The sequence below is a fragment of the Haemaphysalis longicornis genome, unplaced genomic scaffold (assembly GCF_048455015.1).
Source record: "Haemaphysalis longicornis isolate Haplotype H1 unplaced genomic scaffold, Haemaphysalis longicornis Haplotype H1 scaffold_9, whole genome shotgun sequence".
In the NCBI taxonomy this organism is placed as follows: Eukaryota; Metazoa; Arthropoda; class Arachnida; order Ixodida; family Ixodidae; genus Haemaphysalis; species Haemaphysalis longicornis.
In genome coordinates, this window is record NW_027526460.1 from 63,053,017 (window position 1) to 63,076,965 (window position 23,949).

General features: G+C 43.7%; 1 protein-coding gene across 1 annotated transcript; it reads right to left on the reverse strand.

Moving 5' to 3' along the window:
- Positions 1–9,855: 9,855 nt before the first annotated feature.
- On the reverse strand, positions 9,856–15,040 carry LOC144151779 (uncharacterized). Its single transcript, XM_077682916.1, has 3 exons — positions 14,887–15,040; positions 12,806–12,893; positions 9,856–12,159 (listed from the first exon to the last, which is right to left on the reverse strand). The coding sequence occupies exons 2-3, from the start codon at positions 12,876–12,878 to the stop codon at positions 11,573–11,575; spliced, it is 660 nt and encodes a 219-aa protein (XP_077539042.1). The 5' UTR covers positions 12,879–12,893; positions 14,887–15,040; the 3' UTR covers positions 9,856–11,572.
- Positions 15,041–23,949: the final 8,909 nt, after the last annotated feature.

Consider the following 23,949-nt stretch of genomic DNA (forward strand, 5'->3'; position numbering starts at 1 on the left):
AATTACAGGAGCACGCAGAAGCTACTCATATGGCCCGTACTATATTCGCATTATCAAAGGATGCGGGGAAGGAGTCTGTCATTACCACACAGAATATAAAAATAATTTCCATCCACTTCTTCCTTCTTTTTCGAATCTCAGTTTCCGAGCTGGTCGAGAATGCTGTCCGAAATTGCACTGGAAGGGCTGCAATGTGACCTTATTCCGAATATAGAGCTAGATGAGTTGACCAACATTTTTCTCTCTGTTGGGATGGGTGAATTTTGCCGCATGACCCGGCCCGGCACGGTATCTAAACACAGGAGGCGGAGGTAGGTGAAGAGTAATTTTGATCAAAGCAAAATAAAAGCAGCGAGAGATTTAAATAGAGATCGTGTGTTAGAATTCGGTTTTTCTCAGAAAGGAGACGTTTCATAGCAACAAAACTTGATAGAAATATCTGCAATTGTTGTGCAACGTTGCCACCCATCCGTTTGCGCCTGGTAAGTTTAAACTGGGTGTAGCCTGGAGCCTGGTCGAACAACCTTTCAAGCGAGAAGTTGAGAATAAAGCAAACTTTTACGTTTAATCCTAACGCACTTTGAGATAACTTTTCATTAATCTAGAAAAATTTGAAGCGATTGATCACGAAAGCAATGCAAAGTTACGTAATGCTGGATATTGTCAGATGACGTCGAAATTCATGCGTACATTTCTCGGCTTTTGAGTACCGGCGCAAATTTGGAACCGATAGTGAACTTTAACTTGCAGGCATGGCAAAAACAACACAAAATGGAAGAAAGAAGAGAGCGACGAGCATGTGTACCTCTTCTATTTCTTAATTGTATTGTAGCAACGACATCATCATCATCTTCACCAGCGTCCCAATCATCATCAGCACTATCAGCCAGCTCGCGCCTAGATGAGATTCGGCACCCTCGTTCTACGCGCCTCGTCCTGTCCATGGCACAGCCAACGCAACCGCTATAAACGTGAGCTCGGCCTCACCCCCTCGTCGCCCGCCTAAAGCATCATATTTTTATTGTATTAGTCAGCATTTTCGGGTTGAAACTCTTCCAACTCTCCCAATTGTTCACACGACAGCCCCTGATAGTCAACTTTCTACGCAGCGGAGGACCAACATAAATAGTGCACTATTCGCCACGCTGTCGTGCACCTTGTGTGGGGGCGACATCTCCGGTAAACGAAACTATGGTTTGAATACTTTCCATTTAGAGCCCAAGTTTGGGCTAATAGTATTAATTAAGGTAGCTTCGAAATTTTAGGCAGCGTGAAATAGACAGGAATAGAAAGACAGACGCAAAAGTAGCGCCCGTCCTGTCTCTGTGCTTGTGTTCCTGTAATTTGATTGATTGATTTCATTGTAGTGTTTAACGCCCCACCCGCCGCGGTGGCTCAGTGGCTAAGGCGTTGCGCTGCTGAGCACGAGGTCGCGGGTTCGATTCCCGGCCGCGGCTGCCGCTTTTCTGATGGAGGCGAAAAGCAAAAACGCCCGTGTGTACGAGATTTCGGCGCACGTTAAAGATCCCCAGGTGGTCAAAATTAATCCGGAGCCATCCACTACGGCGCGCCTCATCGCCTGCGTTGCGTCGGCGCGTTAAACCCTACAATCAATCAATCAATCAATGTTTAACGCCCCGACGCTTCTCAGGCGATGAGGCGCGTCGTAGTGCAGTGCTCCGGATTAATTTTGACCTCCTGGGGGTGTGTAACATGCGCCGAAATCTCGAGGACAAGGGTGTTTTTTTGCTTTTCGCCTCTACCAGAAAAACGGTCCCCGCGGCCGGGAATCGAACCCGCGTCCTTGTGTTTAGCAGCACAACGCCTGTTCCTGAAATTTACTGCGCTGTCTAAAATGGCAAAGTTCAGCAAAAGTTCCTTGTGAAAGCGCCAAAGCACCAAAACTTTTAAATCCGGAACGCTATAAGTTAGATCATCACTTAACACTGGGTTCTTTGGCGAGAGATCACCCACAGTTCCTTTCCGTATCTTTTTGGCAGGAACGCTTAAAGTTATTGCGGAGATCGCTTGCGGTAATTCGAACCGGTAGGGTACTGTGGGAAATGTAGCCGAAAGTATACGCAACACTGATGGGAGGATAGTGACGAGTGTTCCTTTCTATTCCCTCTGAAGAATTAAGTTATTTTTCTCTAAATTTCCCAGGTGAACGTCTTCCACCTCGACCAGCGTTCCACGCAATTGCAATTGGTAACGCATTTTCTACAGAGCGTGACACACAACGTAAAATGGTGAACTAGCAACAGTGCTGCTGGGCAGAATGATAACGCAAAAATAGATCAGATTTTAAATGTTTTAACCATTTCATTTCGCGCTGTAGCACCTTTTACAATGAACTACCAACTCTCCAAACAGTACACTTCATTAAATTTTCAGACATTTGCGCTTGTTGGTGTTGAAACAACTTCAAAATTGTAGCCAGCGCAAAAAAGGACGAGTGCCGAGAGACAAGCGCAAAGTTAGCAAAGTTCCCGTCATGCTTGTGTTCCCGTGCTCCTGTCATTGACGCGGGCTACAGTGCAGAAGTTAATTAACTTTCTTCGGGTAAACGCATGAGCACATTATTATTAGGCCTGGGGACCTCCTAGTCTCGAACAATACAAGTTAATTCATTACTTGACATTGAGTTCACTGGGGGAAGTACTCCCGCAAGTAATTTCTGGCTCTTCTCGGCGCTTCTGTTATTGCTGCACGATACACAGATGCTAAACGAAAGCTTCCGTTTTGTTTTCAGCACTGCAAATACAAATACGACAGGATGTATTCCATATTCAGCGGGAACATTCTTGGAAATAACAAGCTTTTACCCCATTTGTGCTTGTCGCGAAATTCATGTCCTTCCTCGACTGTTTTTTCTGACGCTCGCCATTTTTGGGCCAAGAGGAGGCGTATGGCGTAGCAAATGAGTATTTTCGCTTCTATTGTCGCACGCGGGTCGGCTGGCCATGTGTTTCTGGGAGAGAGGTAGGTGAGAGTGCCGCGGACAACGTAAGCCTAGGCCCCGCGGATTCTCGGAAGACACGCGGTCCGAGGGACTGTGTGCATGGTGCAGCGCGGGGTTTGGGGGAGAATGGGCTGAGAACTGGCGGTGGCCGTATGGACGGCCGGGACGCGGCGTCGAGTTTGAGAATTGTTCTGGGGAGGCCGAGCGACGACGGCGGTGAACTCCGGGCCCCCAAAGAGTGCCTCAAGGAGGTGAAAGTGCACGGCCGAAGTTCGCCCAAATTGCGTCGCTGATGAGCGGCGCTCCACCACATACGGCCGACAGTCTCCGTCACCTTGGCGAGATCATCAGCCCGGCCGCAGCTAAGCTGAAGCTGTTCTCCCCTTCTCCACCCTTCTTCGGACTCTTTCTACTCGCCTTCTCTGATGTACCTCTCTAAGTGGAAATCACGGGCTTCTATATTCGCCTCCTTAAGTGCACCATGCTGTATGTATTCCTCGCGCGCCTTTGTTAGCAGTTGGGGGAAGCCTCCAACCCCGCCTATTGTACACTTTACTATCCCCTTTACCTACTGGCGTCTCTTTCTTGGACTTGTAACGGCAGGTACCATTTCCTTCATTGTGATCAATGTACTTTGTGTCGGTTTCTTGGCAGCTGTGACCCCAACGGGGTGCCAACTGCAGTACGTTGTTTAGTCGTCATACCGTCTGTGTCAGCCTGTTCTTGATTTCCTGTTTATGTGGGGAAAGTCAATGTACTTTGTTTTCAATTCAATTCAATCCAATTCCATTCAGTTCATTTCAACATCAAGGATGTTTGCAGGCACAGACAAAAAGCCATACAAAGACTTCACAAAGGTCCGTGCCCCCTACATAGCACCCAGTGGAGAGTAACAGGAGGCCGTGTGCATACATTGGCAACAAAGCAATTACATGTTTTTCGCGTACAGAAGCAAAGGTCCACTTTAGTAAAACAAAAAAAAAAACGATAACGAATAACAGAGACCGTAGTATAGTGACTAAATCAGGGTAAGGATTTTTGTATGCACCAGGAGGTCAGTAAAGCATTCCATAATGTGTGACGCTAAGAATAATAGTTAATCCGGCATTACAGCAACATATAAATGTCATTGATAACGAAGGAGAAACAGAATACAATGAAAAAAAAAACAAAAAACAAAATATACAGGAGCTCTATGAGACCACTACAAAAACGCGTTACGCAGATCATTAAAAGAAAGTGTAAATATATCAGTTCCATGTTCGCAATAAAGTCGATTGAGCATTGAAGGGAGGCAAAATTTCAGCATTTGCTTTCCATAATTTGTGGGGCACGTGTCAACTTGCCATTGCTCAGGACTGCGGGTTGGATAAAAAATGACGTTTCTTCGTAGTTTCACAAGTTCGGCCATTGTGCCAACGTTTCTGGGAATAACACGGTCAACGTTTCTGGGAAATGGTTATCCGGTGCCCCGTCTCGTGCCTCACGCCAGCGGCCAATCAGGCGTGGACCTATCGCCGGTTAGTAGGTCCAAACCACATCCCCGAATTCACACGTTGGGGGGAGTTGTTTGTCGCTCCTCCAGTCAGAGGCATCGGCCACTAAATTACCTCTCAATTATGTGACAGTACTTGACGCTGATGACTTGCCTGCTTATGAAGTTATTCATTTTTCATAAATGTTATAAATATATGTGGAAGATGTGTTAAGTGGAAAATCACGAGTGACCACTTTAGTACGCGAAGTTGCAAAAACTCGGGGCCCATCACTTCAAACAACACAGATTCACTGGTTAAATTGTTCCTTTGACAGTGTATTATGAATTTATCTTTGTGCGGCATATGTTGTTTATTCCCCATGAGGCCTCTGTGGCTGAACTGCTTTTCTGCGACGCATGGTAATATACATTCGTGAAACAGCGCCCCGGCTGCATTCCTGGTGTATACAACGGTGAAAATGACCCCGTTTACAAGCCTCTTGCTACCTCTTCAAAAGAATAATTGGCTCAAATTATTCTCGAGCATATACACCACCAGGTAGGTTTCGAACATGGTCTAGTAGAGCAGTTTATTGGCAAATAATAACTGGTGTGGAATATATGTGAGTATAGTGTAACATTAGTACACTATATTCACATATGCGAATGTAGAGGGTTGAGAACAATTAAAGTGAATATAAGGGAGCGTGGAAGCCTGTACTATCAAAGCTGCCTACGGTGGCTGCTTGAAGCATCGGGAATACGCAGCACGGGTTAAGTGGGACCATGATTTCAACATGCGCATAGCGTCATTGGAGCCTCAGCAGTAGTAGTAGTAGTAGTAATAGTAGTAGTGGTGGTGGTAGTAGTAGTAGTTGTAGGAGTAGTAGTAGTAGTAATAGTAGTCGTAGTAGTGGTAGTAGTCGGGGTGGTAGTAGTAGTAGTGGTTGTAGTAGTAGTAGTAGTAGTGGTGGTGGTAGTAGTAGTAGTTGTAGGAGTAGTAGTAGTAGTAGTAGTAGTCGTAGTAGTGGTAGTAGTCGTGGTGGTAGTAGTAGTAGTGGTAGTAGTAGTAGTAGTAGTAGTAGTGGTGGTGGTAGTAGTAGTAGTTGTAGGAGTAGTAGTAGTAGTAGTAGTAGTAGTAGTCGTAGTAGTGGTAGTAGTCGTGGTGGTAGTAGTAGTAGTGGTAGTAGTAGTAGTAGTAGTAGTAGTGGTGGTGGTAGTAATAGTAGTAGTGGTGGTGGTAGTAGTAGTAGTTGTAGGAGTAGTAGTAGTAATAGTAGTCGTAGTAGTGGTAGTAGTCGTGGTGGTAGTAGTAGTAGTGGTTGTAGTAGTAGTAGTAGTAGTGGTGGTGGTAGTAGTAGTAGTTGTAGGAGTAGTAGTAGTAGTAGTCGTAGTAGTGGTAGTGGTCGTGGTGGTAGTAGTAGTAGTGGTAGTAGTAGTAGTAGTAGTGGTGGTAGTAGTAGTAGTTGTAGGAGTAGTAGTAGTAGTAGTAGTCGTAGTAGTGGTAGTAGTCGTGGTGGTAGTAGTAGTAGTGGTAGTAGTAGTAGTAGTAGTGGTTGTAGTAGTAGTAGTAGTAGTAGTGGTGGTGGTAGTAGTAGTAGTTGTAGGAGTAGTAGTAGTAGTCGTAGTAGTGGTAGTAGTCGTGGTGGTAGTAGTAGTAGTGGTAGTAGTAGTAGTAGTAGTAGTAGTAGTAGTGGTGGTGGTAGTAGTAGTAGTTGTAGGAGTAGTAGTAGTCGTAGTAGTGGTAGTAGTCGTGGTGGTAGTAGTAGTAGTGGTAGTAGTAGTAGTAGTAGTAGTGGTGGTGGTAGTAGTAGTAGTAGTAGTAGTAGTAGCAGTAGCAGCAGTAGCAGTAGCAGTGGTTTTGGTAGTGGTAGTAGTAGTAGTAATAGTAGTAGGGGTGGTGGTAGTAGAGGTGGTGGTGGTGGTGGGGGGTAGTAGTAGTAGCAAAGTGAACAGTGAACAGTGAACTTTATTGACATCATGTACAGGTACATAGTACACAACGCCGGAGGCCGGCAGAAAAAGCCATCTCGAGGATAGCTTGACGGAGCTGCGGGCCTCCGTTTTGGCGCCAGCGTACAACGGTGTTCTCAGTACATAAAAAAAAAGCCGCTTAGAAACATGGCATCCATTGCGCCATCGAAAAAAAAAAAAACAGACAACAATAACAACAACAACAAGAGAAGAAAAAAAAGAAAAAAAAATGTACTGAACAGATAAATCACTTAATACAGGACCCGAAGGAAAATGTGAGCCCACTACAAATAACCACGTCTTGCGTACAAACCATACACAAAAGAAAATGAACACCAACGGATGTATTAAATAGCTCAATACATATAGATTACCTTCAAAATACATGCATACAGATTAACATAACTTTGTAATTTATATGGAGTACACTATAGATATATAATTGCACAAATCATTCAATACACGACCGAAAGGAAATATAAGTTGGTTACAAATCGCCATGCCTAGCGTACACCGACATATTCTCTATAGCTGACACTCATAGGCATGCGCGAGATATTATATAGTGTCAATGTAATTATTTGCAAGAGAGGAACGTATTGCATTGAAAGTGTTGCTTTCCAGCTGAAAGTTAAATTCGTATAAAGCATTTAGTAGCCTCGGAAGTCTGTTTCCTAACATATGTCGCCCATATGTTGTTCTACAAGTTTTAACAGTCCAAATTTCGCAGTTTCGCATTTTATAAGGCTGACAATTTCTTTTAAGGTTGGCAAGTTCAGTCAAGAATACATATTTCCCCTTTATTTCTTGTTTATAGGCTTTCGTTAATCTAAAGTTGTACATCTTCTCAAAAGGCATTACATTATACTTTTCAAACAACGGGTAGGTGTGAAAATGTGAAGGCACGTCCTCTACAGCACGTAGAAATCTTTTTTGTAGACAATACAATTTTTGTATGTTTTCTTGACTAGTGGATGCCCAAACTAGATGGCAATAGTTAATTCTTGAGGAGAATAAAGAGTTGTAAATTAATATCATTACATGTCTCGGAAGGATCAGGCGATTCCGGTAAACTAGTCCCACTATTTGAGATAACTTACTTGATATTGTGTCGATGTGCTCGTTCCAAGAAAGGTTTTCCTGGAAGACCACTCCTAGTGTTTTAATGTTGGGTACAATATCAACCGGGGTCGAATTCAGCAGTAGTTGTTGCGTCAGTATTACCTTCTTATTTTTACTTCTGAATATTACAGATTTGGTTTTGCTCGTGTTTATTTTAAGATGGTTTTTCTCAGTCCAGCTATTTAGGTTTTCCAATACAAAATTTGCTTCGCCAACTAATTTGTCCGCCGAATTTCCTCGTAAAAATATACTGGTGTCATCAGCATAAATAATAAATTCAGCGCTAGGGCTAATGCTGACCACGTCATTAATATAGATATTAAAAAGAAATGGTCCCAAGATGCTCCCCTGTGGTACACCAGAAGATAAAGGCAATAGATCGGAAAAACAGTCGTCGATATGAACCCTTTGTTTCCGATGTTCCAGATAAGACGTAATTAGGTGCGCGGCATTCCCTCGAAAACCGTAACGGTCAAGCTTATTAATTAGAATTTGGTGATTTATGTGATCGAAAGCCTTAGAGTAATCAATAAACAGCCCAAGAACCAATTCTCCTTCTTCAAGCGCTGCCAAAAGTGACTCTTTTTGTTTTAGCAATGCGAACTCCGTACTAAGTCCTTTGCGGAAGCCAAACTGTGAGCTGTTTAAGAGACTGTGCTTCTCTTCAAAATCTGTAAGACGATGTAAAATAACTTTTTCTAGCACCTTTGACATGACCGGCAGTATAGACCGGCAGTATAGGCAGTATAGCAGTACTAGTAGTGCCGGTTTGCCACTTTATTTGACATTGGGTTCAGGAATAGGGGGGAGGCCGAGTCCCAAAGGGTCCCCGCGATGTCGAGGACTCTGGCAGTGACGGTTTCTTTGTTTGCCAGGACAGAGCTCCCCAGCGCGTGGCTCCCAGTGAGAGCCTCAGCGTGCCCTCTACTAACTGTATCTTGCTTAAAAACTTGAAAATGGGATCCTTGCATGAACGCGAAAGCACACATATGAAAATTGACAGTACGCAAAGAACTGCCTACGCGTGGTAAAGGTATTTATAGCGTTCTTCCACTGAAATTATCACTAGACAAACTTAATAATTGTTATTGTCCCCTAGGCGTATAAATACTTCTTTTATGGAGGAACGCCAGAAGCCTTTTTTCGCTCCGTTCCTGGGAAAATCAACCAGGATAGGTTCAGGAGAGCCACAGTGCTGAGGTTGCGTCAAATGACAGTGATAGGCGAACAAGTAGAGCTCTCGGTTTCACAGTGCCCAGGTAGACCTGGCGTCGCTTTCAGTGTTGTTGCGCCGGTTTTATTTATTGTACGTTTATGCTGCTTCTGGTTGTTTCAGACATTTAGCATAGGGTAAAGATTGTAAGCACTGGGTTGCTTTGTATAGGGGGACACAATTCTTAAATTGGCCCCAAAGCGTATTGCAAAGGTGCAGACGTTCCTTGAGCTTTACAGCCAAACTGCTGCACTTGAGTGTTCTTGTTTGTACCATTTTGAAAATAGTAAATAAGTTGGCACTGAGAGTGTGGCTTTTAGGAATCTATACTTTGCAAGGCGGCCGATGATAGTTACTACGGAGGCTTTCTTCGGTCTAGACTCATAGCACATGCCTCCTTAAAGTTCTAACGTGTTTGCTCTCTTAAGTTACACTCTTGACATTTACCAACGGTATATGTAAATATATATTCCAATTGTCTTGCAAACCATCCAATATCTGTGACTGCGTCTTGCTTCGTCTTTCTATATTTGTTGCAGTTGTATCCTTGAAAATACGCAGTTCTTGTCTGAGTTATATCATCAGAATTTCTTGACAAAACTTTTCGTTAAGTATTTTTTTTTTGGTGAAGGAAGTATTTGTTATTGCTAGCCTGTTCTTCTGCCTTGAGTTTATAGCAACGATACCTTGCATATTTCTGTTGGCACAAGCCGCAGCATATTCTGCCGCCCAGCTTTGAGAAAAAAAACCCAGCTTGCCTGCACTTGCCCCCTATAAGACACAGCTTTCACCAAACGCTGCTTACAATTTTCATTTGATGCATAAATTCAGCGTTTCAAAAAATAAAGAAGTCCACTATAGTTGTGTTTCAGACTAAAATACGCATTTTATTTCCGGAATTTGCTCTTAAAAACAGCCACATATATCAGGTATTTATTTTTTGTTTGAGTAATTGAGTCAAAGTAGATATTGGTGCATGTTTGAAGCCCCGCTGACTGCTTCTGTAACAACCACAAAACAAAAAGGCAGTATGTCGGCATCCTTTCCACAAACCTCACGTTCTACGGGCACGAATTCCGAATACAAAACATCAATGCAGTCCAAAAGTGACAAGCGGCAAATAAACTACATCTTTATAGGAGATGTCCTTATACAAGGTAACAAAATGTAGATGTAATGTTTTTGACAAGAACCTAACCATAAACATGATGATATTTAAAACACTACAAGGATGACAAAACCATAAGAGTAATGTATAATACCAACTGAATAAATAAAAGGAGAGTTTTAAAGCGAAGCTTTAGTGCTCTCTCTGATACCGTTGTGCGCCAATACTCGCTGCTGGCAAGCCATCTTTCTTTGACGATGACGATTAATGATCCCGAGTGAAGTGAAAGAAAAATACGCTTCCGGCATCCGGAATAGAACTTGAGTACCTCGCGTTATGAAGCAGGCGTCTATCTAATTGCTTCATTTCGACATGGTCGAAGCGAGCGCCAAGCAGCAGGCACCGATTCGCGCCGTGCACCTGAAACCCAATCGTTAGGCCTACTGTGTGCACGCACGGGAGTTGTTGGGTATTCTAGAAAAGTGGCGCGTACCTCCACAGTAGCACATACTCAGTGTGGCATTGGCCAACAAAAGAATCTACCACGAGACGGCTAAGGGTTGAGCCATCGTCGTCGTTAGACGGAGGGGTGCTGGATTTTTAAAGCGAAAGTGTTTTATTCAAGGATTCACGAAGATTTCTCTTACGTCATATCCGTCACGGAAATGACGCAAGCACAACGAAGGAATCGGCCTGTAAAGGGTGCACCCCTGCACACAAGGTCTTTTTGCGGGGAAGCAACATTTAGTTCTAAAGAATACGTTATACTTAGGGTTTTTCGTTTGCGGGTTGTATATTTTAACACGAAAGTGTTTTGCTGGGATACTCCAAGATTTCACTGACGACATATCCATCACGGAAATGACGCTAGTACACCTTTGCCGAAGCGACACACAAGCAGGACATCGCTCGCCAAGCACTCCGACAAGGCAGCCGCTGACCCGCAAATCATACTCAGCTGCGGATTTCGCTGCACATTTCCCTTTCGTGTTTACCGATTCCTATGACAGGAGAATCAACCACAGTTTTTTTCTTCTTAAGTGCAGAGCACTTTAGGCGCTCGCCTTGTCGTCCTAGCTCGCTCGCTGGAACCAAGCATATCGCCATGGCGTTACGGTGTAGCCTGTCACGGTCCCTTCGCCGTGGCGTAAGCCAGAGGCTTCGAAAGCCATGTGGTTTATATAGGCGTAACGCTCGAAACTCATGAACCTCTGGCGCTTAGCAGTGGCTTAGCTCGGGCCAGGATATACGTAGCGTGAGCCAAGGTTCAGCTCGTTATTCTTAGTTTTCCTGGTTGTCTAGGATTAAATGATTATCATGCTTACTGCTGCTTATCAACCAATCAAAATCCAGTTCAAAGCCAATCAAATCCAATCCAAAACCAATCCAATCCAATCCAATCCAATTCACTCCAATTCAATGCAATCAAATCCAATCCTTGCGCTTGCGCAGAACGGCTCTCCTGGAGCTCCGCGAAACTGGCCAACCTCGAACAGAACTCCCGCTGGCACAGTTTCAAGCAGGGGGCGCGCGAGCACTGTGAAGGCGGGAAATTTGATTTGCGTGGGTTGGTAGCAGTAAGCGGATAACGGTGGTACAGCCCCTTATGGCCAATCACTGCTTTGCACTTCAGGCAGCTTTCACATTGGGTGGAACTGCTTTATTTTTCTTCATTGTTTCCGCACGGCCTTCTGCTATTTCACGTCTGTAAGTCTCTTACAGTGGTGTAATTTGGTTGCTACGAACCTGCAAGCTTTCCTCAAGAGCCTCCCCAAGAGCGCCATGAAACGAGGCGAAGAATACTTGGTTCCAGGTTTCCCGAAGAAAACCGTCAAAAACTTTGCTTAAAGCACCAACGATATTCAAAGCATCACCAGCGCCTTCAACCGTCGCGTATACACCTTCAACGGTAATGGGAGTCATTGATGCAATGAATGAAAGTGCACTTTCTTTTTCCGCGTCAAAGTCGACTACGTTAAACTGCACCGTGAAGCGCGACAGCTCGGCGCTAAGCCTAATGCTGCCTTCCATTCCGGAGCAGCTTCTCCAAGGCACCGATGCAGCGACGTTGTCCTCGTGGATGAGGTCCACCTGGAGCAGACGACTTCCATTGACACAGAACGGGAGGGCGGGTCCGTACTGTTCAATGTGGTGCAAACCGCTGACGTTGAGACCTCCGATTTCAAAGCCTGGGAAGATCGCCCTGAACTCTTGGGGACCGAGCTTGGTGTGCGTGGGCAACTTGGCTAGGATCCTTGACACGACGGCGTACGGGTCGAAAGCCGTGAAGTCGCAGGAGGTGTCTGCGTAGATTGGAAATAAGGGTTATGATAGCACAAGTGGGAGATGCCTGTGTTCACATGGTCCCTATGGCATACTCATCGCGGAAAGTGAGATATTTTGCAAGGAACGTATGATCTCAGGTTGTTACTGTTAATCTTTTTAATAAAACAAAGCTGTGGCCAATCATTTAGAGAACAGTGCACGAGCATTAAACATTTTTCGATGTTAAAAATAAACAAACAAGCTTAATGCGGCGTTTTTGTGTACTTCCCCCGAAAAGCATAACATTTTTTTAAAAAGCAGGTGGAGAACATCTATTTATTTTCGAAAATTCAATATCGTTATTTGACTTCACTGTGCACTAAAATTGTAATTTTCAGTTAACGAATGGCAGTGAACAAGCTTCCTTTCGCACTTCTTTGTTGGTGGTTTCAACGAAAACTAAAAGCGTTTATGTTTTGGCAAAGAAAAATAATGGAAACACTTTATCGATAAGCGCACAGCCAGCCTTGGCCAATCCGCGCAGACGTCCTGCTCTTAACTTCACTACGCTTCTCCGCAGGAAAGCACAGGTGAACGTGCAGTGGCTTACGGCATTTTAATGGTTTTCTGAAATGTATATCGGTATTTCTCTCGAAATATATTAAAATTTACTCTCCTACTCACCTCTTCGGTTTGGCATCGCCGCAACGGCAACAGCGATGGCAGCAAGTACGGCCATGACACTTTCGTAACCCATTTCTTCTTGAGAAACCTAAAATTAGATTTGAGTTGTGAGAATTTTTGCGTATTTCTTTACTGGGAATTGTCTTGAATAACAAAAGAAATAAGTATAGAAATTCGTGCACACAAGCACTTCAACCACGGAAAAACAGGATTATAATACACACTGCACTATTCTGTGTGGCCGTTAGTCATAAGGGGTGGTTCTTTTCATGCAATCGATGCGAGAAAGCACCCCACTCCCTGGAACAGAGTATAAACTAGGTTAATTCAGCTGAAATGAATTATTTCCAAGCCCTGCACTTCTAATCACCCCTGTGCCGAGGTGTAAGTTCAGAGATGTAAGCGCAGAGGTCCGGGTCCAACTTTTGAACATTTCCTTAAAGAAACGTGTACCATACCGATAGAAAACACGGCAGCATTGCTTATCGGGAAAGTTCGGGATAAAAGTCGGTGCTCAGGCCTCTTGCGAATTCATTGCACGATATATACTTGCTGGATTACATCCACGCCAAGTAATCCTTAGATACCCCCACCCTATACAGCAAAGAAAAGACTAAGTATGCGCTACATAGTACGTAGGGGCATAATTTGAACCTTGAAAAAGCTGAAAAACCCCCATCAAAATGTAGCTGTTACATAGTGCTTTGAATAATTTTCAAACGAATAAGTCTCTGTCTGCCTATTTCTATGGGCGGCTCCTTTTCGTAACTATCTCGGCCTCTACGGCATTTTTTTCTTTTTGGAACCGAAAATGAAACCGCCCTGGGACGGAAAAATGGGAGCGCGTTAAAGATCCCTCGGTGACCTAAGTTAATTCATAAGCTTCAGCTAAAGTGCCCCTTATATGCCAAATATGGCTGGGTCACATAACCAGAATTCCCTTTCTACTTTTTATGACTAAGTGAGGGCAGTATTTTAAGCGCTGCGCAAGGAAGTTTCCGCGCAAGAATTGTTTGAGAACAAAATATATGTCGGTATTATCCACAAAAAAGGCCAACGTAAAAAGTAGGATTCAACGCCTGGCTCGACTGAGCGCGAAGTGGAGCACTGTGTTCTCATTAAAAACGCCGTTTTTTTTTTTTTTTTGGCTGGACACGACAAAAAAAGCCTGCCCGTGTGCACGGATTTCGGAACCAGTTAAAGTTCCTCTGGTGATCTTGATTTGTTTGTCGTCATCTGCAAGGCTGCCCTCATGGCGCAGGTGCAGGTGTATTGTATAACATCACCTCGTATAAAAGATTCCATGACGTGGTGACCCGTCTGATAAAACTAGAAATGTGGATCAGTTATTCACACTGGCTTACGTTTGACGGCGCCTGTTTCACAATTGAAAAAGAAAACTGAGGCTCCTTCTTTGTTTCGACAAACGGTTCAATCCTCAAACATGCCCCAAAAATAATGTATGAGAGTTTCATTCAACGGTACTTTATGCTGTATGCTAAAGCTATTCAAGTATCACTCGTTAAGTTTTTTCCATTTCAGCCTGCTGCAATCTTTTGGTGGGCATGTGCAGTGGAAAAGTTCAGATTTGTATATGTCGGATGTACTAAGGATACGCATCATTGCCGTCGTTTTAATTGTTGATAGCGCAGGTCCAATCCCGATTTTTTGAATAAATATCTGGAAGTATCGGTTTTCTGTGCTAATTTACACAAATTCGACACTCAAACCGTAAATTGCCGACATATAAAATAGTTTGAATATTACGAGCAATGTTTTCGGTCAGTCCCATTCGTTAATACACGTATGGCCCTTGGTTCACCGCTGAGATCTTTACGTATCCGTACTAAGAGTTCAATAGCTACGCCGCTACTAGAAAAGCATCGTGACACTTTTATACGAGAGAGAGGAGGCTGCAACACAAACGAGGCTGCCAAATAAATGAAAAGATTCAATACCGGCAATTTAACAGAGGCACCCAAACGGCTTCAATAAGTTTCGCAGACTTCGTAGCTGGTGTTCACTACGCCGAGCTTAGCCATCTGACAACGGTCATGGTACACGCCTGACTCACCTTTCACCTTTTTGAAGCCTTCTGCGAAGTCAAAAGTTCTAATGGAGGCTCAAAGTAGAACTTTCCGGCTTGTGAGAGCTGAAAGCGGCAGTGCCACACTGACGAGAATGCCTCATCTGAGCAGCTGAACTTACATTTTATTCACCGACATCAAAGGGTCCCACGTTGCCACCGAAATGGTCATCCATGGAAACAAACCTACGCACATCCTGCTACGCGTCTTGGAGCAACGCTACGAGCGCGCTCGACAGAGCCCGCTTCTGCTCCTCCGTAAAGGCTTAACAAGGCCCAATTGGATGACGCGCATTGCGCGCAGCCGAACCACGACGAGGTTGCGCTCAAAGCAGTTGAAAACATCCAGCTGAGTGCTACAAACACTGACGTCACAAAGCTGCACATTTTTTTCCATCGTGTATGCAATGTAATTGCTTATGTAGGAAACAAATTGTTTGGGCCCATTGTCCCTGGAAAATTTTGTAGTTCGTAGTATAATTTTGGTGAATTATCTATAAAAATAATTTGAAGCGACACTTTTATGAGAAAGGTACAGTCTTAGTCAAAATTTTCTCGCCAATACGAAAATTGCATCAGCCACAAAAAAATCGTAATTAAAAACCCACCTTTTCAACGAGGCTAAAATGTTCTATGCCAGAAAACTCGAGCAAACAGCTTTCATTTTTTTCAGCCATAAAAGCTAGGGAAGAAGACATTTCTATACAGTCATTATCAGTGGATGGTATCACTGTGCAAGCTAATGCTGAAATGGCGGAAGCATTCAATGCATTTTTCTTGTCTGGTTTTTCACAAAAAACGTCAACTGCTCCTTTACCGTCATGTGTTAGTGGTGCAACCCACTCTATGGGCGATATCATTATAGATGTTTATGATATAGATCACCTCTTACGCGAACTGGACACTTCTAAGGCATCTGGCCCAGATGGGCTATCGCCATTTGTAGTGAAGGAGTGCCATTGCGTTATTGCAAGGTGTTTATCTATTATTTACAAAATGTCACTTGAGTCAGGCATTGTTCCCAAAGACTCGAAATTTGCAAATGTGACGCCTTTTTGAAGTCCGGGGATACAAAAAATGTGAAAAATTATAGACCAATTTCTTTGACACCAATTTGCTGTAAACTTTTAGAACATACATATAGTGCAATATTTAAGTACCTCAACTCCATCAACCAACTTACACCGTCTCAGCATGGCTTTCGCAGTGAATTTTTATGCAATACTCAATTGGTAAAATTTCAGCATTACATATAAGAGGGCCTCGATAATAATAATACGATAATAATACGCAAGTAGGTGCAATCTTTCTAGATTTTAAAAAGGCTTTTGATACCGTTCCTCATAACCTTCTGGAGAATAAACTTGCATCCTTGTATATTAACCACAAAATTTATACTTGGATACGTAACTACCTGGACGGCCGCGAGCAATGTGTGGTTTTGAATAGTCATAACAATAGCTCTATTGCGATGAGTTCTGGCTTACCACAAGGTAGCATAGTATGACCATTATTGTTCATAATTGATAAAAATGATATAACGAAAAACATTACGTCCTAAATTAAATTATTTGCTGACGACTGTGTTATTTATAGGTAGATAAATTCACTAATCGACACATACGTGCTACAAAAAAGACTTAGAAACGGTAGCTCGGTGGTGTGACGGTTTGGGCATGAACCTAAATATCGAGAAATGTAATCACCTCCGGTTTACACGAAAATCAGCTATAACGCAAGCAAGTTATAAAATAAAAGATACAATAATCCCTAGCGTCACGGAGTACAAATACTTAGGTGTATACTTAACTCAGTCACTAAAGTGGATTGAACATGTAGTGTACATAATTACAAAGGCCAGTAGAATGTTATATTTTATCCGTAGAAACTTTAAGGATGCATCCAGAGAAGCGAAAGAAACACTATTTTATGCATGTCCGATCTATACTTGATTATGCGTGTGTAGTATGGGAGCCACACCAGGAATACGTTATAGAAAGATTAGAAATGCTGCAAAACCAGGCAGCGTGTTTTGTTACTAACACTCACGGCCCTTTTGCTAGCATCTCGGCGATTAAAGCTACCCTGAACTGGGAACCACTGCAGTCCAGACGTAAAAAGTTAAGGTTAAAATTTTTCTACGGCATTTGCTACAATCACACCGGTATCGACAAAAACAGTATCTCCTCGAGCCAAACTACATATTACTTCGCCATGATAATCCACAAAACGTACAAGAGTATTTCCACACAACAAATATTTTTGCAAATTCTTTTTTTTCCAAGAACAATACGTGACTGACTGGAATATGTTGTCAGAGGAATGGGTTAGCCTACAAAATAACGATCTTTTTTTCTCTCGTTTATGCTCAGTGTGGTGTTCGTTTTTTAACCAATATGAATAATTGCTTTTGAAAACGTGTATGGATGTATAAATGTATTTGTCTACTCTGTTGTGTATATGTTGCATGTCCGCCCTACAAAAATACCCTCGCGGCGATGTAGGTATCTTGTAAATAAATAAATAAATAAATAAATAAATAAATAAATAAATAAATAAATAAATAAACAAACAAACAAACAAACAAACAAACAAACAAACAAACAAACAAACAAACAAATAAATAAATAAATAAATAAATAAATAAATAAATAAATAAATAAATAAATAAATAAATAAATAAATAAATAAATAAATAAATAAATAAATAAAAATTATTCGGGCACACCTAAGGGGACACTGAAGTGATATGTAAACATTGCGGGATTACTTGCGCAAATTGTAGTCCGGAGTCCCCAAGCCGTGTTTCGACCACCCTGGGCGCGTTTACGCGATTTTATTTAGTAGAAAAATTAATTCGAAAATGCTGTCCTCCTCTCTTTACGCTCGCCCATTTTCTGCGGCGTTTTCGTGTGACGTCGAGGGGAGCCGAGCTCGCAATTGGCTGCGCTACTGCACGGCTCCCCGGGCTTCAGACAGAGTCAGTCGGCCCAGCGTTTCGTCCGCCGGCCGCCGACGGGTCGTCGCAATTCGTTCGCTCAGTTGAAACGAAGCCAGGGCACGTTTGTGAATGGAAGAATCTGCCTTTCTTTACTTGGTTAGTTTGTACACTGTATCTAGCTCCAAGTCAAGGTCGCTTCACACAAGCGCTGCACAAGCGCACATGTGACGCTTCGCTGACTGGTACGCCAGTAGGAAAATATAAGGCCTCTTGAAGGCGGGAGAAGAGTCAGCGAAGTCAATATAGGTACTAATGAAATAAAATCAACTGATATTTTTACCGTACAGCGTAAAACTAGGGTGCGGGAAGCACTTTTTTACGCTGGGCGAACAAGCACAGCGGTCAGCAGCACGACAACGCATCTACGAACGCTTTTCCGTCTACGAAATGCAATTGCTAGGCGTGAGCTATTGTGGAAACTCTTACTTGTGGCGACGCTTACTGCATGAGCGCAATACAACAAATAGTCACCTAAGCTGCTTGAAATGCCAAAACTAAATAAAAGTGTAAACTGGTGGTACAATATATACCCTATATTACCTAGGCCAGCAGAGCCCGGCCCATGGCCGAGTGGCCTTGGGTGCTAGGTATGTCACCGCAAGTATTTTGCAAGTCACGAGTTCGAATCCCCGCGGGTACGTGCTGTTTTTTTTTTGTGTTAACTTTTTCGTTTTCCGCCGATGTTTTCTACGTTGAGTTCACCTTTTTTTGGGCCGCAACGTTCATGGCTCCACGAACTAGTCCACAGAACGCGCGCCGGCTGGCACTGGCGCGCTAGCGAGTTCTCGTTGGCGTGCTGTTGCCATAAGCACCATAAGCACCGACTGCTTGCAGGCAGTGGGCACAGGCCAGAATCAACAGACCCTTGGCCTGGTGCGAACACGCTTTTTACGATACAGGCATGAATGAGGCAAGCTCCAAATATGGGGGAAAAGCGCATGACATTTGGGCGTCTGCGGGTACGCGGAGGGCGTTCATGTACTGCGTAGGTCTCGGCTAGTGAATGCTACGATTCCAAGCCGTCCCGAGAGGCTTATCTTTATGCATTTTTACAGCTGACAACATGGCAGAAGCGCGGTACGATGATTACAGAGTTATTGAGAATGCCCATCCAACAACGCCACCGGTTGTGTTTTACAGGACCGAAACAGAAACTTGTTTGGTTGCTCAACTTGGGCATCGTCCAATCACGGTGCCCGCTCCTCCTAACGTCACAGCTTTAGTTGGTGCGGCCGCCGCAAACCGCGCATGGTAGTTTTTCTTTACCGATTTGTCAACCGGATAAACGATGAAAAGTGTGCTAATTTGAGCCAGTCTACGCAGTGCAAGCAAAAACGGGAGCTTGACAAATTCACTTTAGTGTCCCTTTAAAGGTTACTCGAATTGACTTTGAATTCTTTGTGGCCCAGGCACCTCTGACGCGTGGCCTAGAGAATTTTGACAAAAACTGTACGCCTAAATGCGAATTTGCCTTGAAAGAATAACACCTACACTTTAGGATCAAGGTTTCAAAGCAAAAACAGTGCTAATTACATGAACAATGCACTTGCAGCATTACTCTAGTTATGGCGGAAGCTGGAGCTTGCACGCTGGTGGGCGATGTAATGCGGCTGCAACAACGTTTGCGGCAGGGGAGGGAAACCTCATGAGGTTTGGATTTAATGAGATCGGCTTCAAACTCAAACGGAATTCATCCTCACCACGCGTGGTGCGGTCAAAGAGTGAAACCTTTTCAATGACTGAGGACGAGGTCTTTGAGCTTAACCTTATCCCAGGGGTTTGAGGAGTGATTTTGGGGCAAGAACTACGATTGAAGTAAGGTAAAAAATCAGCGCACCAAAGTTTCCGTGTAGACACCGTCGCCGAAGATTGTTTCAGTGCGTGTGATGTGCCGTGGGCTCCGACCAATGCTTTTGCTGTACAGATATTAGTGCGTACCTGGTTACATGTGTAGTGTAACGGAATCCGCATGACCACTAATGCTATTGCCGTAAACAAAGTAAAAAGCCCGGGAAAACGTTTGTGTATTGTTAGCTGTTCATCGTGAACATTTCCTTGGGAAGCCTTTCGCCGCTCGATTTATAGTTTTTTTCTTCGATCAGTGCCGGGTGTAGGGGGGGGGGGGGCTCAGTAGAGGCATTTTCTTTTACCTGAACTGGTTGCACCGGTGCAAGCAGTGCAGCGTATGTTCCTTTTTTTTGCTAATTGAAAACCCCGGTAGCACTCGACATTGGTCTGCACGGCACTACACTAACCTGCACCAGTTCAGGCAAAAAAAAAATGCCCCCACTAAAAACCGGACTGAGGTATTAAAAGGGGGGAAATGATAGCAAAAACTGCTTGCAACCTCTGGAATATTTAAATTTTCTTTACGGTGCATATAAGTTCGCTACATAATACACCACTTAGGTAAATAAAGCAACTACCTGTCATCGTCTTCTGTGTTTCTCCCGCCTATTTTGAAGAGGAATTACTTATTTGGTATTGCGTTCCAATGTATATATTTTTTTCAAGCTCGCAGCCTCTAAGTCTGCATAAAAATGATAATGTTTAGTTACCAAAGTTCTATGAGCGCTTCACGCCACGCCATGACGTTGATACTTGAATTGCATGAATTTATTCATCAAGTACAATGATCTACTCCGAATTAATTGATTGATTGATTGTGGGGTTTAACGCGCCGACGCAACGCAGGCGATGAGGCGCGCCGTAGTGGAGGGCTCCGGATTAATTTTGACCACCTGGGGATCTTTATCGTGCGCCGAAATCTCGTACACACGGGCGTTTTTGCTTTTCGCCTCCATCAGAAAAGCGGCCGCCGCGGCCGGGAATCGAACCCGCGACCTCCGAATTAATTCCAGCTGACACTGCAAGTGGTATACGTTTGGCTGACATACGTGTTTGAGATGTTCTGTGCGAACAAATATTCTAATGAAATGCATTTTGTGTGCATTTTATCTACAATATTTTGAAGCTAAAAGGCCTCAAAGTCGAGCAAACAATACTAAACCAAAAAATCTTTTCGCCCTGTTACCGATACCGCTGGGCGAAGTTCTTAAAATTGGCTTTGTGTATTCGTGCTAGTAAAATTTACTACCAAAACCAATTGGATAAATCAATCAGTAAAATATTAATTGTAAAATCTGTCATTACACTCATTTTGTTCCGAAATGCAGAATCGGCCCAAAAGCGTTGGTTAGGGGAAAACTACAAAGCTACTTTCTAGATATTTGTAAGGGCTACACATGTCAGCAAAGAGCATTGGGACATATGAACGAGTGAGGGGGATAATGACGACTTTACGAAAACACAATTTCCCATTTTCCCATGCTTAAGAGTACGATTTCGGAAAATCCCGCCTTACTGAACCCCTGCGTCATGACACGAATGCACTCCCGAAATTTCCACTCTCTAGGTGTAGCAGTTTTCGCTGCCACACCTAGTCAGTCAGTCAGTCAGTCAGTCTTTCTGTCGTGCAGTCAGTCAGTCAGTCAGTCAGTCAGTCAGTCAGTCAGTCAGTCAGTCAGTCAGTCAGTCAGTCAGTCAGTCTGTCTGTCATGCAGTCGTTCAGTCAGTCAGTCGTTCAGTCAGTCAGTCAGTCAGTCAGTCAGTCAGTCAGTCAGTCAGTCAGTCAGTCAGTCAGTCAGTCAGTTAGTCAGTCAGTCGGTCCATCAGTGAGGCTGTCTGTCAGTCAGTCAGTCAGTCAGTCAGTCAGTCAGTCAGTCAGTCAGTCAGTCGGGTGCTCTCTGTTGAAGCAAGGCAAGTTTTTTCACAGCTGCTCTTAGACATAGACGCCAGTAGCGTCAGCTTCTTCACTTGGACGTTCGGTTCTCTCTTTTACGCCGACCCCTCTGCTTTCACGTCCTTGTTACTGTATCGGTTACTGGTTTAGCTCTCTCCGACGCGTTTCCACCTTGCCGGCAGCCACGTTTCACCGCCACTGTTGATGCCGACGGTTGAAAGTGTATTGGCGTATACAACACATCAATTAAATTTGAGGAAGAAGTGCCGCGTGGAAAGTAGCACACTTACTTTAGGTACATAGGCTTGAGGAGCTGCCTACAGGGACGCCACGTCCTTGATATCAGCTTGAATGGATCGTTACCAGTGGTGCTGCGACTGTGCCTTCTAATCATCAACCCAAGGTTTTTCACTCTGCTTTTTTTATTCATCTTTCTTACTACGGTCGAAAAGCTCGGCCAATGCGCTATTCACGAATACGTACTGTATTTGTCCGCAAAAGTTTATAGACAATGCTGACGGCGGCTCGAATTCCTTTAATTCAGTGCAAAACATCTGATATTGAGTCCTAAGATATATATAGAACAGAAATCTATCCAAATTAATTTCTGTCTGTGAAAGCACCAACTTGTGAGATTTTGAGCGGACCGAAAGCAGGTTCTCTGTAAATTTTCCAGCCTAATTAATGAGCCCTATATTAGAAAAGTTTGCCAAAGACTGTACTTTTATAGCCGCGCAAGTGGCACTTCTGCAGGTACCACACGGAAACAACTCCCTGGAAACCATTATATGTGCAGCTTTAGTCAGTAAAAATATTCGAGCTCGGTTGGCCCAGGGTTTTCTGGCTGGTCTCGTATTCTCGCAGGATCCTGGTTCGAATAGCAACTAGAGCCAATTTTTCCATATTTTCTTCACAACTTAATTAGTGTGTTCATAGAGCAGCGTCTTTGAAACATGCAGCGTCATTCCGAGCATTCATGAAGCTCTATTGGTAACCACAGGTCCACCCATTTTGTTGTTTGAAGTCTTAGTCTCCGTGGTTTAGACGGCGTAATTTCAATTTCTCTTGATAGTACATGCTTGCCTCGCGGTTTTAGACCATCCGGGACACTTGCATGCCTGCCTTGTTTTCTTCGCCAAAGTAATAAAGTCCTCTGGTATCAGTTGCAATCAAACGCGTGTGTTCATTGCCACCAGTGTAGCCCATACGGCTTGCCACGTCGGCGTGACGACTAGTAGTCATCTTTTTCTTATAGCACTCACGCACGCAAGCACTCGGGGATACATTGTCATGTTGCAAATACTGTGGGTTACAGCATACGCTGAAAAGGACACAAAATACATTTGTCTGATACAAAGTACTGTGCGATTTTCGCAGTGTATTGAACGTTGCTTTACCTTTATAGTAAACAAATCATCTCGCTATTCTTGCTTTACACGGTGACGTACAAGACGAAGCTATATACGTCTATTGCATCATTATAACTTATCTCTATAGTGTTGTTTCGATAAATAACTCACTTGTGTGTCAGGCCACATATTTGGAGCTTCAGCTGGAATGCGTGGACGTCCGTTTTGACGGTTCAAGGAAAAGAATGCAGTTTTCTGTTTTTACAACAACCTCCGCTGGCATACAAATATTTTAGACCTCGAGGAAGGCGGAATAGTCTTTCTAGAGCAATCAATCGTGTTCTCAGCAGAATAATTGCCACACCGAAAAAGTTTACGAACTTCGGTGGTTCGGGAGATTCCAGCGATACATCGTTAACGTCCTGGAACCCATTTTATATTGTTAAATAAAAGAATCCGTTTCCTAAATTCGTGACCAATTAAAGTTATTGGTGAGTACAGTTCTCTATAATTTTCTTTTATACAGCCCCCATAAAAAGTGCTTACACTGCATCGTTCCTACGGGGGCAGCTTGGAAGGCCGGAACGAGAACCGAGATAAGAATGTCATATCGCAACCATGCAATTATACTTCCCAAGCATATTAAAAAATTTGTGGTCAATTAGTCCTGCGACACAGGCAGCGGACATATAGTCTGCTATTTTGAACACTTTGGCGCGCACAATTTCCGTCTGTAGGCTGACGATAACGGGTGGGATGGGGGAACTCATACCGTCACCTTGCAAATCACAATCAGGGGGGGACTAATTTGCCCTTGTTACAGCTCCCATAACAAGTGCGGCGGATACGACGTCTGTCGAGCTCCTTATTGATATCGCAACACATTGTTAAGAGAAATTGGCATTTTGGGCGCTTGCTAAGGCGTGTCGGCTACCAGAAGTGACCCGCAACTTCCTGAAATGGCTT

Excerpts from the sequence above, each read along its gene's own strand:
- LOC144151779 (XM_077682916.1), bottom strand. The coding sequence starts at position 12,878 with ATGGGTTACGAAAGTGTCATGGCCGTACTTGCTGCCATCGCTGTTGCC. Across the intron at positions 12,160-12,805 it reads GGCGATGCCAAACCGAAGAG|ACACCTCCTGCGACTTCACG; the intron begins GTGAGTAGGAGA and ends CAATCTACGCAG.